Source organism: Magallana gigas, chromosome 6 (assembly GCF_963853765.1).
Source record: "Magallana gigas chromosome 6, xbMagGiga1.1, whole genome shotgun sequence".
NCBI classification, from domain to species: Eukaryota; Metazoa; Mollusca; class Bivalvia; order Ostreida; family Ostreidae; genus Magallana; species Magallana gigas.
This window is the reverse complement of record NC_088858.1, coordinates 3,542,397-3,556,999: the sequence shown is the minus strand read 5'-3', so window position 1 is coordinate 3,556,999 and position 14,603 is coordinate 3,542,397. Positions and strand designations below refer to the sequence as shown.

Here is a 14,603-nt window from a genome sequence, read left to right as displayed (position 1 = left end):
AAAAATCCCTATTTTTTGTATTTTCACATTTATTTCTAGAACACATTTTATCCATCAATTAATGAAGTTAAAGTTTTAAATCAATAAGCCTCTAGAATTTATATTTGACTACAAGTAGCTAGATTCTCTAAAATAGACTATAAACACGATGCCCAATTTTTACTGCGAAACTGAAAGGGTCAAATAAAACCACGTGATCTAAAATTTAAATGACAATAACATTCGCAGGGGTGATAAAGATGCTTATACATGTCCAATTCACGTTTTGAATAACATGCTTATGAACTTCCTGATATTTTGTTCTTGTGTAAGATCATTGGTCAAAACTAACTATAAACTATATGATACCTTATCAGAATAATATTGTAGAATAAGAAAATACAAAAACTCACACTTCTCTTCTATATGTAAATCAACAACGTCTGACATCCGTCATATGGTGTTTGTTATTGCAGGGCGGACGGAAAAAAAAATGACAATCATTTCCTTGTTACAATTCAATGTTCCCATTCTTGATAAGTACTCGTATCCACTTATCTAAAACATTTAGATCAGACCTGGGGCCAATTACTTTTAAATGTAGTGCATTGAATTACAAAAGTAATTAAACTACAATTCCTTTGCCAAAGTAATGAATTACATGATACATTGCAAGAAAAAAATACAAAGACAATTTCTATAAACACTTGATATGGGTTTTAATGTATAAGGTTATTCTTAACGAGAAATAAATTCCGGGAAATGCTTACATTTTTTCCTGAAGTTTCCATTTTTGTTCTGTGGAAGATCATATTGATCGAGAGTCGTACTTGCAGAGTCTATTTCGGGAAAGTAATGTTTGCGAAGTAATAATGATAATACTTACAGTTATATGCTGAAAAGTGGTTATTGACAAGTCTCTTTATTAATTTCATTTTAATTTTTACATATTGTCCTTTAATTGATTTTATAACTTCTTACAAAAAATTATTTTGAATCTTTTTAAATTATTGGATGAAAATAAAATACATACAAAAACCGGTGGCCACATCGCTCACCTGAGCAACAACAGCCATAACTCTGATCAAATCACCATTGGGGTATCAAAAATCAAAATATTCTAGCAATTAAGGAGGCCGACTTTAGTTTTCATTGCACACATTTTTGCGCATTCTAGTACAGTGCATACATACTTTTAATAAAAAAATTTCGGTATCATTTATAAAATTGAACTCAATAAACAATATGCAGATAATAATATTTAGATTTTTTAAGGAAAAAATTATTTTATATACGATTTTTCCGTTGTATGTTTGGTGAGCATTGCCATTGTGATTTTATGAGGTTATGATAAAATGAACCTTTTTAGGAGTGCGTTATAAAAAATAACATAATAGAAAAATTAAAGTAAAAATTTTACGTTCTTGACAATCTATACGCTGAATTATGCTATTCTCTGGGATAATTCTTTAATGAATTTATTATACCATTCTACATTTGTAATACTCCAAATATATAGCAAAATATGGTGCATTTGAATGTTTTGAGATGGCTCCCATTAAAAACCAGACGGTAAAACCTAGTACTTTTCATAAATAAGGTAGAAAATGATATTACTTAATACAGTACAGGCAACACGGATCCCGTGTTTCCCGCGCCCCGTCAAGGTATTAACACTTCGAGGTAATCGGCCAGGTGAGACAGGTACACCGCGTTTCCATCACTGTAAACTCATCTACCTGTCCCCGCCACGGTAAAATTATAATTGAAAAACTTGGAGCCTTTTTTTAATATTTTTAAAAAATTTCAAAGCTTATTTTTAGTTATTTAATTTAAAAGTTGGGCAGTAATTGCGAATAAAATATTTGCGAGTCGTTATTCCACAATCACATTTTAATAAGGTCATTAAAAAATAAATTATCAAGTAATGATTTTAATTGCCATTAAATTATGTGTCAACAGGATGCTTGTGTTCTCTTACCAAATAAGTGGTCTGCCTGTCTACAAGCAAGACTCACTGACGCATCAAAGTGATCATAAATTAGCGCCTCCCATACTTCGCACCCCAGTATTTTTAGCACGTTTGGTTCATTTCCTACAAGGTCTTCTACATGTAAAGAAGTGAGTTTGTGTTGCATTCGTTTTAGTATTGCTCATCGTCATTCTTTACTTATCATGTCTGATGTATTGTTTTCATTTAACATCAGACGAATACGTATTTTATTCACGTTTTAGAGGGGCATGGTCACGATTTTGGTCAAATTCTATTTTTATGTTTTTATTATTTACAATGCTTTGGAAATGCATTTCTAATGATCAAATAAAATTTAAGAGCCATTCGTAGAATTTTAAGCAAGATACAGGGCTCACAATTCTTTGTCATGTAAACAAGGCTCGTACCCTGTTTTTGTTTAAATGGGTTAACCAGTAAAAAAATCTTTTTCCAGCTTATTTGTCTATCGTTTTATTTATTTAAACGCTAACACATTCGTTTAAGGTTAAAAACTGAAATTTTTACTTCAACGTTCAAAATGTAAACAAAAGCTTTGTTTCCATAGCAAAGAATTTCAAGCTCTGTAACTCGCTTATAAATCGCCAATGACACTGAAATTTCGGTTGCCTTTTGAAAATGCCTTTCTGAAGCATTGTAAATATTAAAATCTGAAAAATAATTTTTTTACTAAAATTGTGACCATGCCCCTTTAAAACTCCTTATCGATTATTTTAGAGAAATTTTAATTAAAGAAAGTCTGCACTCGTACAGATTTCATGTAACTGTGGACTTACCTATTATTTCAAAGAAATTTTTAATGTAATATACATGTTAGAGAGATGAAGACCTATAAAATATCTTTTTCGATTTTTTTCGAATTTTATAAATTTCCTTCTCTTTATATGTTTTTGATCCATGGTATATCAATTAGTAGCATGTTTTACGGCTTGATGAAAATGAAAAAAAATGAAACCGTGAACCATCTCAAAAATCCATAAAACAAATACAAATTCAAAGCAGAGCAACACTGACCTCCAAATAGATAGAGGTAGGAACAGGTGCATAGGAGGAGTGAGCATTCTCTGCTGACCGGTCACACCCGCCGTGTGCTCTTTGTCGTAATCGGGAAAAAAAATCGGAAATGTCCTTAGAAAATTAGGTGATTAATTATGGTCTAACAATTAGTATGAAAACGTCAGTCAGCATGTGACATGGTCTCTCGATATCGATGCTCAAGACAGCACTATTACACAAGTCCGTGACAAGCATGTGCCACACGGTGAACGTTTACCATACGATCACCGGCATATGAAAAACAAATCCTTTCCCCTCAAAAAACTTAGTGATATCGATATCATGTTAAGTATTTGTTAGAAGATTTTTCTCTCTCTTTAAAAATCCCCTTTTGTGGCCCAAAATTTCTCCAGGGAATCACAGTTTGATCAAATTTAATCTACACAACCTGTGTTTTTACACACAGTGTTAGCTTTTTGGTCTGAATGCTTTTCCAGAAGTTTTTAAAAAGATTTTCTCTATATATTCTTATGTTAAAATTTGAGCCCCTCTACCATTGGTGGCCCAACCATAAACCGGTATTCATGTTTTAAACAATCATAAATCTACACTACCTGAGGATGCTTCCAAACAAGTTTAAGTTTTACTTGGCTATTGGGTTTTGAGAATAAGATTTTAAAAGATTTTTTCTATATATTCCAATGTAACCCCCAACCCCCCCCCCCCCCCCTTCATTGTGGTCTCACTTTACCCCCAGGGAACCACGTTTGACAAAAACGTGAATCTACATGTCCACTACCTGAGGATGCTTCAACACAATTCCAGCTTTTCTGGCTGATTGTTTTTAAAAACAAGACTTCTAAAGGGTTTCTCTCTAAATTCTTTTGTAAAAAGTTGATCCCCTTGTTGAGGCCCTACTTTACCCCAGGGATCGTGATTTGAACAAACTTGAATCTACACTACCCGAGAATGCTTCCACTTTTGATATTTTTAAATAATCCCCCCCCCCTTTAAAAATGGCGTGGTCCTTTATTTGAACAAACTTGAATCCCCTTTACCATTATTGCTTTTTGCCATGTTTCATACAAGTTAAAATCGGCCCAGTGTTTCTGGAAAAAAAGAAAATGTGAAAAAGCTCACTTAAGCTCAGGTGAGCTAACAAATAAGTCTTTTATCAATTTACAGAACGTATTTTTTATTTTCCAAAAGTAATATTCAAAACTGGTACTTTTATGGAAGAATGCATTATATTACAATTACTTGTAATCAAATAATAGTTACCTTGCACATTACACCCAATATTGGGGAATCATTTAAATCAAATCGGCTAATTTTCGTAGATTATGGGTTTCTTTTTTGCTTATTCGTGGGGATGTAATTTTGTGGATGCGTCAGTTTTTGGTTTCATTAAGAAAGACAACTAAAGAAAGATAAATCTTTTTAAACTCATGGGAAAGGTTTACCCACGAATACCAAAAAATTGAGCTACCATTAATTCTAAAGGTTCCACAGTACTGTCAAAAAACGTAATGATTACCATGCATTATTATTACACTTTACTATTACCTTAGTTTGGTTTATATATAACACTGGTTACGTATACTCGTTCAACCAATGATTAATATTGAAGACCATTCTAAGCCAAAAAATATATACCATTTGCCGAACATCTCTTTTTAAACAAACCATCTTTTCCTTTTTCAACTGAATAATATAGAGGTATGAATTTAACAGGTTGTTTTATTGTACACAGAGTGTAGATACAGAAAGTTGCAAACATTATCTAAATCTAAGGAACAAAATAGACAAGAATTATTTAGTACATCATCTTTGTTAAATATCCTTTGTTGAAAGCCTGACTCGCGTGGGTCCAAGAAATAGCTGAATGTGTAAGAAGAACTTTTAGATTATTGTTAAAGCAAGCAAACATATATCAATTTCAATCTTTACCAATGTAGGTAAAAAATCTCTAACACGTGTCCAAATTCTCAAATATCTCATTGTTGAAAATGTGACAGTCGGTATTGCAAACACTTACTGTCCGTAGGCCAACATATTCTACCTTTCTTTACTTCAAATACATTCAATATTTGTAATATATTCATTGCTGAAGTAAAAAGAAGAAGAATTTCTCAGTTTTCGACGTTCTACAAAAAGTGTGAAGGGGTATTTCCCAAGACGTTATGAACCAATCAACAAATCGTGCATCCAAGAAAAGTTCAACGCAACGAGCTTATTTTCTTCTGTTAGCGGGTGTATGTAAAAAAGGTTTTTGGTTTCGATGTAATGTCAATTTTTATTGTTTCCAAAACAACTTGTTATAAGCAAACTTATTTTATCTATAAACTATTATCATGTTCTATCCTTTATATGAACGATATTTTCATCTCAGTTATTTAGGAACTGAACTCGTTTTTCACCAATTTAACATCAAAAGTCTCTCTTGTTGCCAGGTTAATCTGCATATTTTTGGCCATCACAACTCTGTAACTAAACAAATATTCTTAATGAACATGACAGGAAATGAATTGATAGCTTGGAATATATAAATATAAATTAAGAACACATAACCATCTCACGTCTGATTTTGAACGTTCACAACAGCAGTTGATTTGGGATTACGTTTATAGCATTTGTTGAGCTTTGCATTCGTTTCTCTACAATATGGATTCCATTTTCCTGTGTCATCTTTCCAGAACCACTGTGTATTTGCAGATGAAAAATTCGGACCATCTGTTTCAATGTCTAGCGATAATGAGGGATTTCTAAAGTACTTTCCTTTAACTACATGATGGATAGGTTTCGCCGTCGCATTAGGAGAAGTCTCCTCTTCTGATTTCTTTGATAACTCCAATGCCTTCTCAAAATCTATGAATAAAACTTTTAACAATCATCTTTTTAAAACTAAGCCCAGTATTTTGCCTCTTGATTTATGATTGAATTGTGTTTATTAGTTCATTTTGTCTTAGTACATGTTTTCTAATCTTGCGTGCAAAAACATAACATGTTTGTTTTAACCTTCTAATATAAATTGATGTATATTAAGAGATCCCCGTCGCTTAAACATAAAAATTCAATAATATCAAGACGATTCAATACAAACCCCAAAGAGAGCCAACACGAAAAACAAGTAAAATTCAACAAAAGAATTAATCAATTATTCAACAAAAAAATGCATATTCATAAAATACGCGAGGGAAGGACTAAAAACCTAGCGAAAACACTTAACCATTTTTTTTTTAAATTAGATTAACAAATCAATGGTACCTATTTACTCGAATTATACAAAATTGTAAATTCTACATAAATACTACATAGAAAATACCAGCAGACTTACAGTTAATGTGAAAGAAACTTTTTTGTCTTTTAGTATGACTATCTTTTGTGCACGTCTCTTTGTTAAAGAGCTGATATATCAAGAAATCCTAATAATGTTACCAAGCCAAAAGCCATTATATTCGGACTCTTTTTTTTTAATAAACGAAGTACCCTCATTATGGCTGGCTAAAGCCCCGGATGGATATTTCAGCGCAGCAGGCGTCCTCATCATTTCCTCGCGATATCTGACTGCCTCAGGTGAGAAAGGGTCGCTGTGTGGATGAAACAAATGCTTTAAACAATCTCTATTCACACTGAACAAAACACTAGCAATGTTTTTTTTTTTTAAATTCTAACAGGATAAGCAAAAGTAGTAGAAAAATTGAACAGCTTTATTGTATGAGAATACAAGCATATCATTTTTTTTCTCTCATATAGTTCTATTTTCAAGCGTAAGTTGGTTTTAAGTGCAATTAATATATTGGGCCCAGTTTAAAGATGGGACTTTGAAATTGAATAAAACGTAGATCATTAAAAATAGTTTGATTTTTAAAAAGATTGAAAAGTTGGCATGAGTTCAAATGTTTCATCAAAATAAAAAAAAAACCGTATATTATCCTGGCATTTTATTGTATAAAACAACCACATGATGTTATATCAAACAACAAAGGTAACCTACTAACATTATTTATACATTTGATGATGTGTTCAAAATTACGGTTGAAAAAAACATTAATAGCGAACAATATTCCACTTACCAAATCTTGAGGTCAAATTTTCCATCCCAGCCAAATCTATACTGACCTTTAATACCACTCTGCCAGCGCACCTGCAATGCAACGGTAACACGAGACAGCGTGCCATCAACTGATATTAATTACATTTGTTACCAAACTATTATTTATTGTAAATGAGGGTAATAAAAAGAATAAATACATAACTTTTTCATTGCATAAAATTTAAGATAACTTTATTTAAGTAAACTACTAAATGATATCCTGCGCAAGCGCGAGAATTAACACTTCACACATGACACAATGCTAACATGTTGAACAATATATTTTTTCCATTTTGGTATATATTGTGTCCTGGATTTTTTTTAATCTTAATTGTTTTCTTAACTTCTTTTTTAAAATTCAAATAAAAAACAAACTGCATAGCTAAATATCTAGATGAGGGATGAAAACTTTAAACTGATTGGATGATATATTTATGTACATGACCTTATTTTCTTTTTGTTGCGCTGGGTGGAAAATGATCACAATGTTTTTTTGTTTAACCAGTGAGTGGGTATCCAGGATGTCATATTTTAAAACTTTGTTCTACAGGTCAAATTTCACAATAATTTTGATTACTGTCTTGGTTGAGAATTTCAGATAAGAGACTGTTTTGAAAATAAAATGATTAAGGAGGGTGGTTACCCCCCCCCCCCCAAAAAAAAAAATCTGCAGTGAAGGAATGTTAAGTGGCGATCCCAATTTATTTTTCTCTTTTTAAAAGTGATTTTTGCAACAAAAGTAAACTTTACATCTTGAATTCTCTATGCAATCACTATACGATGCACATTAAATCCAAGCAAGTTTCTGAAGAATATATTAACTCTTTACGTAATAATTCAATACTATTACTATTTTATTACATTGCAAGTATATATATTAATGCTAACTCCCATTGACTTGGATCCGCCAAAGCGAGTCCACCATCTTACTCTCCTTTTGCTATTTCGAGCTGATTTTTCAAAAAAGAAAATAAGTTTTTAATTAATCTTACAATAATTACTTATCAGGTAAAATTCAATTATAGCTCACGGACATCAAATAACACGTATTGAAATATCAAAGGCGTAAGTAGTTACTCTGATGCAGGCATGTCTTAGTTTAATGGCAAAAAGTCTTAATTTATAGGTATAGATTTCAGGTATTCAAAAAAGGTCAATTTTCCTTTTCGCTATGCAAGAAATATGGTATATTGTTGATTTGTTTTAGTGCTTACATTAATGTATTTATTATTTTAAGGAACAAAAAGTGAGTCATGCTATGAGAAAAACCAGGCAACTGATGCCAAGTAATACAGAAAATTCTCGTAAACGTGAATCCAATGTTGATAGTTTTTTTTAATTGTTAAATGTGTATAATGTTTTGTATATAAAGTGCGCAAAAGAGTTAAAATCATCTTAAAAACTTGGTAATGTTATTATTTTAAAAAAATAACCGTTGTTATTAAGGATATAAAATATAACATAATTTATGTCTAAATCTCTAAAAATCTAAGGTTTAAATCGAGCCACTTTTTCCACTGAGTATAAGACGATAAAAAATAAAAGAACCGGCTTAATTGTATTTTCCATCATTTTTATTGTCCATGGAGACCATACTTTTTTCAAGCTACTCACCATAACCACATTTACCAACACAACCACTACACACCCAATGCTCCCCCCGCCGCCATCTTGGTCGCCCCATTCCCAATCTGGACCTTTCAAAGTAAGAAAAGGGGTACTTTAATGATATAATGTTGTGCTTACACAGTATTTTATTTACTCCTTTATCCCTGTTTTACTTTCATAATGCTGGCATATATATCTAAAAATAAGACATGATATATCTTCGTCATAAGAAATCCTTATATTTCTGTGCGGGTGCCTTATTCGTGTTTAATCTACTTTTTTGTATCTCCAAATATGTGAACTCATTACAGGACTCAACAATAAGACATTTCGCTGACATAAAGAATAATTCATAAAATTTGCATGACTATATCGAGGTTATCTCGACCTTCACGCAAATTCATTTCCTTAAACCGGTAAGAATTATTCAAGATATAACTTATTTAGCATACACTTTTTGTCGTTTATGTTAAAACAAAATGTAGACGTTAAGAAGGGATAAGACAAACGTGTAATGAGAAATATCACGAATGTATTACAAAGTAAAACTTCTTACTCATAATCTTTGAGTAGTTTTTTCTCTGACTCCGATTATTTTAAAAAGTATGAAATTCTCAAATAGAAGCAGTAATCAAAACGTTACCAAATTAAAATTCCTTTAATTAACCAACTAAAATACATAGACCAAAATCTCCCCCGTATAATATTTCTAACCCTAAATAAAGATGAAATTCTATCGCAGAACAACCCTGTAATTGTAGGTCACACAATATCAGATTACATCAATTTTAAACTAGGCGAATTTTGCTTTATACCAAGACTAACATTGGCCCAAAACCCGATCAAATGTTGCCTATTCTCTTTTAATAACCATAAAATTCTCTCTTTTATCTTATCACAAACGAAAATAAAGCCTAAAATACTTGTCGTTACCTTTATACATATAATCAATTTTGCTATGAAATCTCTTTTTAGATCAGCATATTTCGAAATAGAAAGAGGAGGGTCTTTACATACGCACAGAATAAGTTATCATGAACATTTTTTTATACACAAACTGAACACTTTAATTTACTCTCTATACCGTAAATATTCATATACAATCTAGCCTTAATTTTTTTATCCCCTTAACATAGATCAAAAGTTAGCACATAACAATGGTTCCTTACTAATTCATGAATCAAAATAGTATTTTAATTAACGTTTTTGCCAAAATGCTACCAAATACCCCAAAACCCCACAGTCTGTACCTCTTTTGACCTCGCAACCTGATGATATCGATTTGTTTCCCAGAATTCTCGGTTCATTGCACACTTGCACATCATACACGTTCTCCTCTGAAAATGTTGTCCCGTACCGGTAATTGTACATCAAGCCTGTATCCCACTCCACTCCCAACCAGCCAACTGTTGAATGAAACGAAAGTTGTTTTTTTATAGTCAAGAATAAAAAACGTCCTTTACAGACTCAATATGGCATGTAACTAAATTGAATACAAATAATTACAGAAACCTGTGATATTTACCGTCTGTACAATGGATTATAACTGTACCAGGACCGTAACCATCTTGATCATTCCAAATCCAGTCCCGCCCACGTTTGACCCTTGAGCCTAAAGGAGGCATCAGGGGGTTTCTCTCTTCCAAATCATCTGGACCAATCAAATGCTTTTCTTTCATGTGATCGACTGGCGCATACAAAGACTTTTTTGAGCATATTTCATATATGTCATCCTGTATGCAAAAGAGATTATGTCAGAAAAAAAACCAAAACACAAAGATGAAAATGCTTACGCTGATAATGCTTATAAATTTGTTGTTGTTGATGTTGTAATTGATGATGATGCAATAAACAAGCTATAAGTACGTCAGCAATTATGCTTGGACTTTTAATTCAAAGTTAGAATTGTTATGATACTATTCGTCACACCTGATCCATTTCTGAAAATTCCTCATCAGGAAATGTACACACCAGTGCCGTCATAACACGCTCTCTATCGTTCCCGTCATTCATCATTGTATATGAGAGCCTAGACGCGATTTTCTTTAAAAGACAAATCCTGTTATTCCAAAGTTGGGATTAGCATATATCTTAAAATTTGAATCTATCTTTAAAAAAAAAATTAAAAATAAAACAATTTAGGCTTAGAATTTAAAGAATATTACCATATTTTGAGAGTACTTTGCAAATTGTCTCGCTTGATGAGAATGTACAATCTTTCCACCCCGTGACTGGTAACAGATGAATTCTAACATCGTCTAGAACAGAAATAAAAAACGATTATCAGATGTAGTTTGATTGAATTAACAATTGTTTAAGTTAATCAAACAACTGTTAAGATTTACGAACATCAGAAATGACTAAGTATATACAATACATAATCATTCTCTTTACAAAAAGGTCTTACGTAGGTCGAGCACCATGGGTTGTTACCAGTAAAACTCACCAAATCAGGATTTATTCCGACTGGAATACAAAAGATAGGATGAACTTTTCCGATTTCTCTCGTTAACTCTTGTAAATGATTTTTGAAAACCTGAAAAACCAAAATACAAAAAATTATTTTGAAAATGCATACATATAAAATAAAATGCGTGATTGCTTTAAAGCTCAGCAAAGAAGTATAAATTAAATTATGCTCTTATGACGTCACCGGTTTGTACAATGATTCTTTTAGTAAGGTAAAACTTTATGTTTACTTCATTAGACTCCACTGTGAAATTGTCTTTAGAACCAATTGATGTAAAATCTGTTGGTCTTCCACCTGAAATCAGAATTATCCTCTGCTGAATGTTGAACTCACCAACAGTATATGAGCGGCCTGAAATGATAATAGAAATATGAAAGACGCAGTCAATATCGTAAATTGTGAACACATCTATTAATATAAATAAACATCACCTACTTGCGCCATTCATAAAACATCCTTTAGACAAATAGAAAGCAGCAGAAAGGGGAGACGGTCCTCCAAGATCTACCTCATCTGAAAGTACGACATCTCGATCAATTTAATACAACATTGTGTAAACATTTTCTTGTTTTAGAGCTTTGCATCATAACCTTGATTCTTATATATGCCGTTTCAATACTGAATTATCCTGACAGTCAATTTGTTTAAAAAAAAACGTAATCCAAATTTTAAATTTAAATCAGAGTGATCTACATGTAATACTTAAACAAGCAAAACTTAAAAAAGGGGATAATCAGTTGCTGATATTGTATGTTTATTGAAAGCATTCAAGTTTTTTTTTTATTCTCAGATTGTTAGGATATTAAAACAACTGAATTAAGCGTATAATGCATTTTAAGCGTTTCTACTTGCACATCAATATTATTTTTTTTATATTATTCATCCATCATTATGGAACAATTTTACTTCCTTCTATAAAGGAAATACATGTGTTTACATTTGCTAAAATTGAATAACATGTGGAATTTAAAATATGTAAATATATTAATAAGCAAGAATAGAACTTCTTTTAAATCCTTATATCTTTTCAATAGTAAACTCCTTTCCTTTGTTTTAATCTTCCTTTGGGCAATTGGATTGTTCAGTATACATGTTTGTTAATATCCAAAACATGAACAATTTCATTTATACACGGGATTATAATATTTCTTTTAAAGCATCCTAGAAACTTCTCTTAACATTTATTTGATATTTAATCACCATTAATGTAGATTCAGTTTGGAACTTACAGAATATAGCAGGGTATACCGCTTTTACCTAGACAATATTTGATATCTTCATAATGGTTTGAGAAATAACGTAAAAACTTGGTTTCTTTCCCACAAACGATGACTGCTACGTTTTCATCAATCTCTGGGTGTTTTGCATATTCTGAAAAATAATAATGTCTTCTCTTTTAAATACAGCAATTTCAGATAATCTACTAGCATAAAACGATTATTATGTTACACAATAATAAATGTTTATCTTGAATTTTTTGAGATTATAGATAATCAAAGTATAAAAAAATAGTTACCCTCAATGGCTGAAGTAAACACGTCCTTCATCTGTATGAAACCGAGTTCCCCGAGACTTGAGGATGTGTCCAATATAAAGACATTACATGGACCTTTCCCATGTTGATGGCGCAATTCACGGTCTAGGAAATTATATATATATATATATATATATATATATATATATATATATATATATATATATATATATATATATATATATAAATATATATATATATTTGTTTTCCCTTGGACTGAAATGTCACATTTTCATTGGTTTAAACATAGCACGTGATTGCCTCATATATCTCTATATTTGTTCAGTGAAAATCAATATTAGGCAATATGGCCGTCATTGGTCACTTACTTTGCTTACTCATTTCGACATTTCATAATATTGAAGAGTTTAAATGAGTTAAATTGTACGAGATGTTAGATCTTGTACATGGCTTTGCGTAGATCATCGCTATTTGTAAATAAATATGTCGCTTGATAGTCCTCGGGAAAACAGAACACTTATTAGGTTAGTTACAGACTCACTACGGAAATATATTGGGTTGATCAATCTCATAGACGGCTCGGCTTCGCCTCGCCAACTATGAGATTGATCAACCCAATATATTTCCGTAGTGAGTCAGTAACTAACCTAATAAGTAATAATATATAACCTAATCAAAGGAATTTTGTTGTTTTATTACAGATTAAATATTGTGTATGTGCATCCAGGTTTGGAACTGCCGATCAATACACTGCGATCTAATAGACCACAGGTCAATAGGCTGTGTTCTAAATGACCGTCGGTTAATAGACAGTGATCTATTGGACCGCCGGTCAATAGACTGCGATCTATTGGACCGGCAACGTGTTTTAGAAAAGGTTTAATTGCTTTAAGATTAAAGATAACTTTATTTTATTTATTTTACTATAGTTCTTAAAATTTATCTTTTAAGTCATTTTGGTATTGATTAACAATGACCTAAATGCATAATGATATGAAAACCTTCGGTAATTTATAATTGTGTACACAAAATACTCAAAAGGGAATTAGGTAAAAGAGAAATTATTTAATGCCTGAAGAGTCAATAGACCCAACTTTTTCCCGAGGCATAAAACAACTCAGTACGATGTATAGATCAAACTAAGCTGTTTCCTGCACATTGGGAAAAATATTCGGGTCTATTGACTGCTCTAGCATTAAATAATTGTTTAAGAGAGAGAGAGAGAGAGAGAGAGAGAGAGAGAGAGAGAGAGAGAGAGCTAGCTATAACTTTTTTGAGCCTCGAAGGTTGCTTGCGCTTTCCAGAGGTTTTCCGATTCTATGAAATCCAATTTTACTGCTGAAAATAAAACAAAAAGAATTTCTTAGTCTGAATCAAAGAAATAGCGAGTCATTTAAACTAGTTATTATATTAAACGCATGTCTGGTTGCAGTGGTAGGATCGTCGATATAGAACCAATGCGCGTTAACAATTGTTAACGAAGTAATTTTCTATTGCTGATTATTATCCGCAATATCAACATGCAACATAACTTACACGTTTCTGCCATTAGTCAACCAACAATAGCTGGTAATGTCGTTTCTCTATTATTTTGTCTGATTAAGCAGGAAGGATGAAAAGTATAGACACGTCATTACCTTCCTTGTTACAACATTGTCTCCAATGTTGTAAATTTAACGTTCATGAAGATAAACAGTACAGAAAAATGACATGCGCTTGGAAACCTTAATATGTTAAATTACAAGACATGTTCTCCTAAATACGCCAAATATTTCAATCACAGTTAAAAGAAAAAAATAAACGTGCTATACCCATGAAGATGAGTCAATGTGAAACATTTGTACCTTTAAAAATTTATTGCAAAAAATGTCAGTCATTTTTTGCAATTAAAAGTGTCTTATAAAAAAAAGAAAGAAATTTCTGCGTATTCAATAATTTGCAATGTAGC

The 14,603-nt window shown here is 31.7% G+C and overlaps 2 protein-coding genes across 5 annotated transcripts in view; both read right to left on the bottom strand.

Moving 5' to 3' along the window:
* The window catches only part of LOC105346154 (uncharacterized), a 39,417-nt gene extending 38,884 nt beyond the window's left edge, over positions 1 to 533 (bottom strand). Inside the window, exon 1 of the mRNA XM_020074494.3 lies at positions 393 to 533. Within this exon, the coding sequence (XP_019930053.3) occupies positions 393 to 429 (37 nt within the window). The 5' untranslated portion in view covers positions 430 to 533. The remainder of the gene's footprint in view (positions 1 to 392) is intronic.
* A 3,681-nt stretch (positions 534 to 4,214) lies between these two features.
* Positions 4,215 to 14,316, bottom strand: LOC105346153 (uncharacterized). 4 transcript variants are annotated; one of them, XM_066087529.1, is made up of 16 exons: positions 14,192 to 14,316; positions 13,925 to 13,993; positions 12,677 to 12,799; positions 12,418 to 12,531; positions 11,596 to 11,673; positions 11,390 to 11,511; positions 11,137 to 11,226; positions 10,856 to 10,948; positions 10,620 to 10,733; positions 10,216 to 10,423; positions 9,941 to 10,096; positions 8,697 to 8,779; positions 7,063 to 7,133; positions 6,476 to 6,576; positions 5,566 to 5,854; positions 4,215 to 5,470 (listed from the first exon to the last, which is right to left on the bottom strand). In XM_066087529.1, exons 1-16 carry the CDS (start codon positions 14,202 to 14,204, stop codon positions 5,383 to 5,385), a joined length of 1,812 nt encoding a protein of 603 aa, XP_065943601.1. In that variant the 5' UTR covers positions 14,205 to 14,316; the 3' UTR covers positions 4,215 to 5,382. The 4 variants fall into 4 exon arrangements, with proteins under 4 accessions (XP_065943601.1, XP_065943602.1, XP_034324653.2 ...); XM_034468762.2 differs by having other exon boundaries at positions 4,688 to 5,476; positions 14,192 to 14,315; XM_034468763.2 differs by having other exon boundaries at positions 4,688 to 5,476; positions 13,925 to 13,990; positions 14,192 to 14,273.
* Between the last annotated feature and the right edge of the window lie 287 nt (positions 14,317 to 14,603).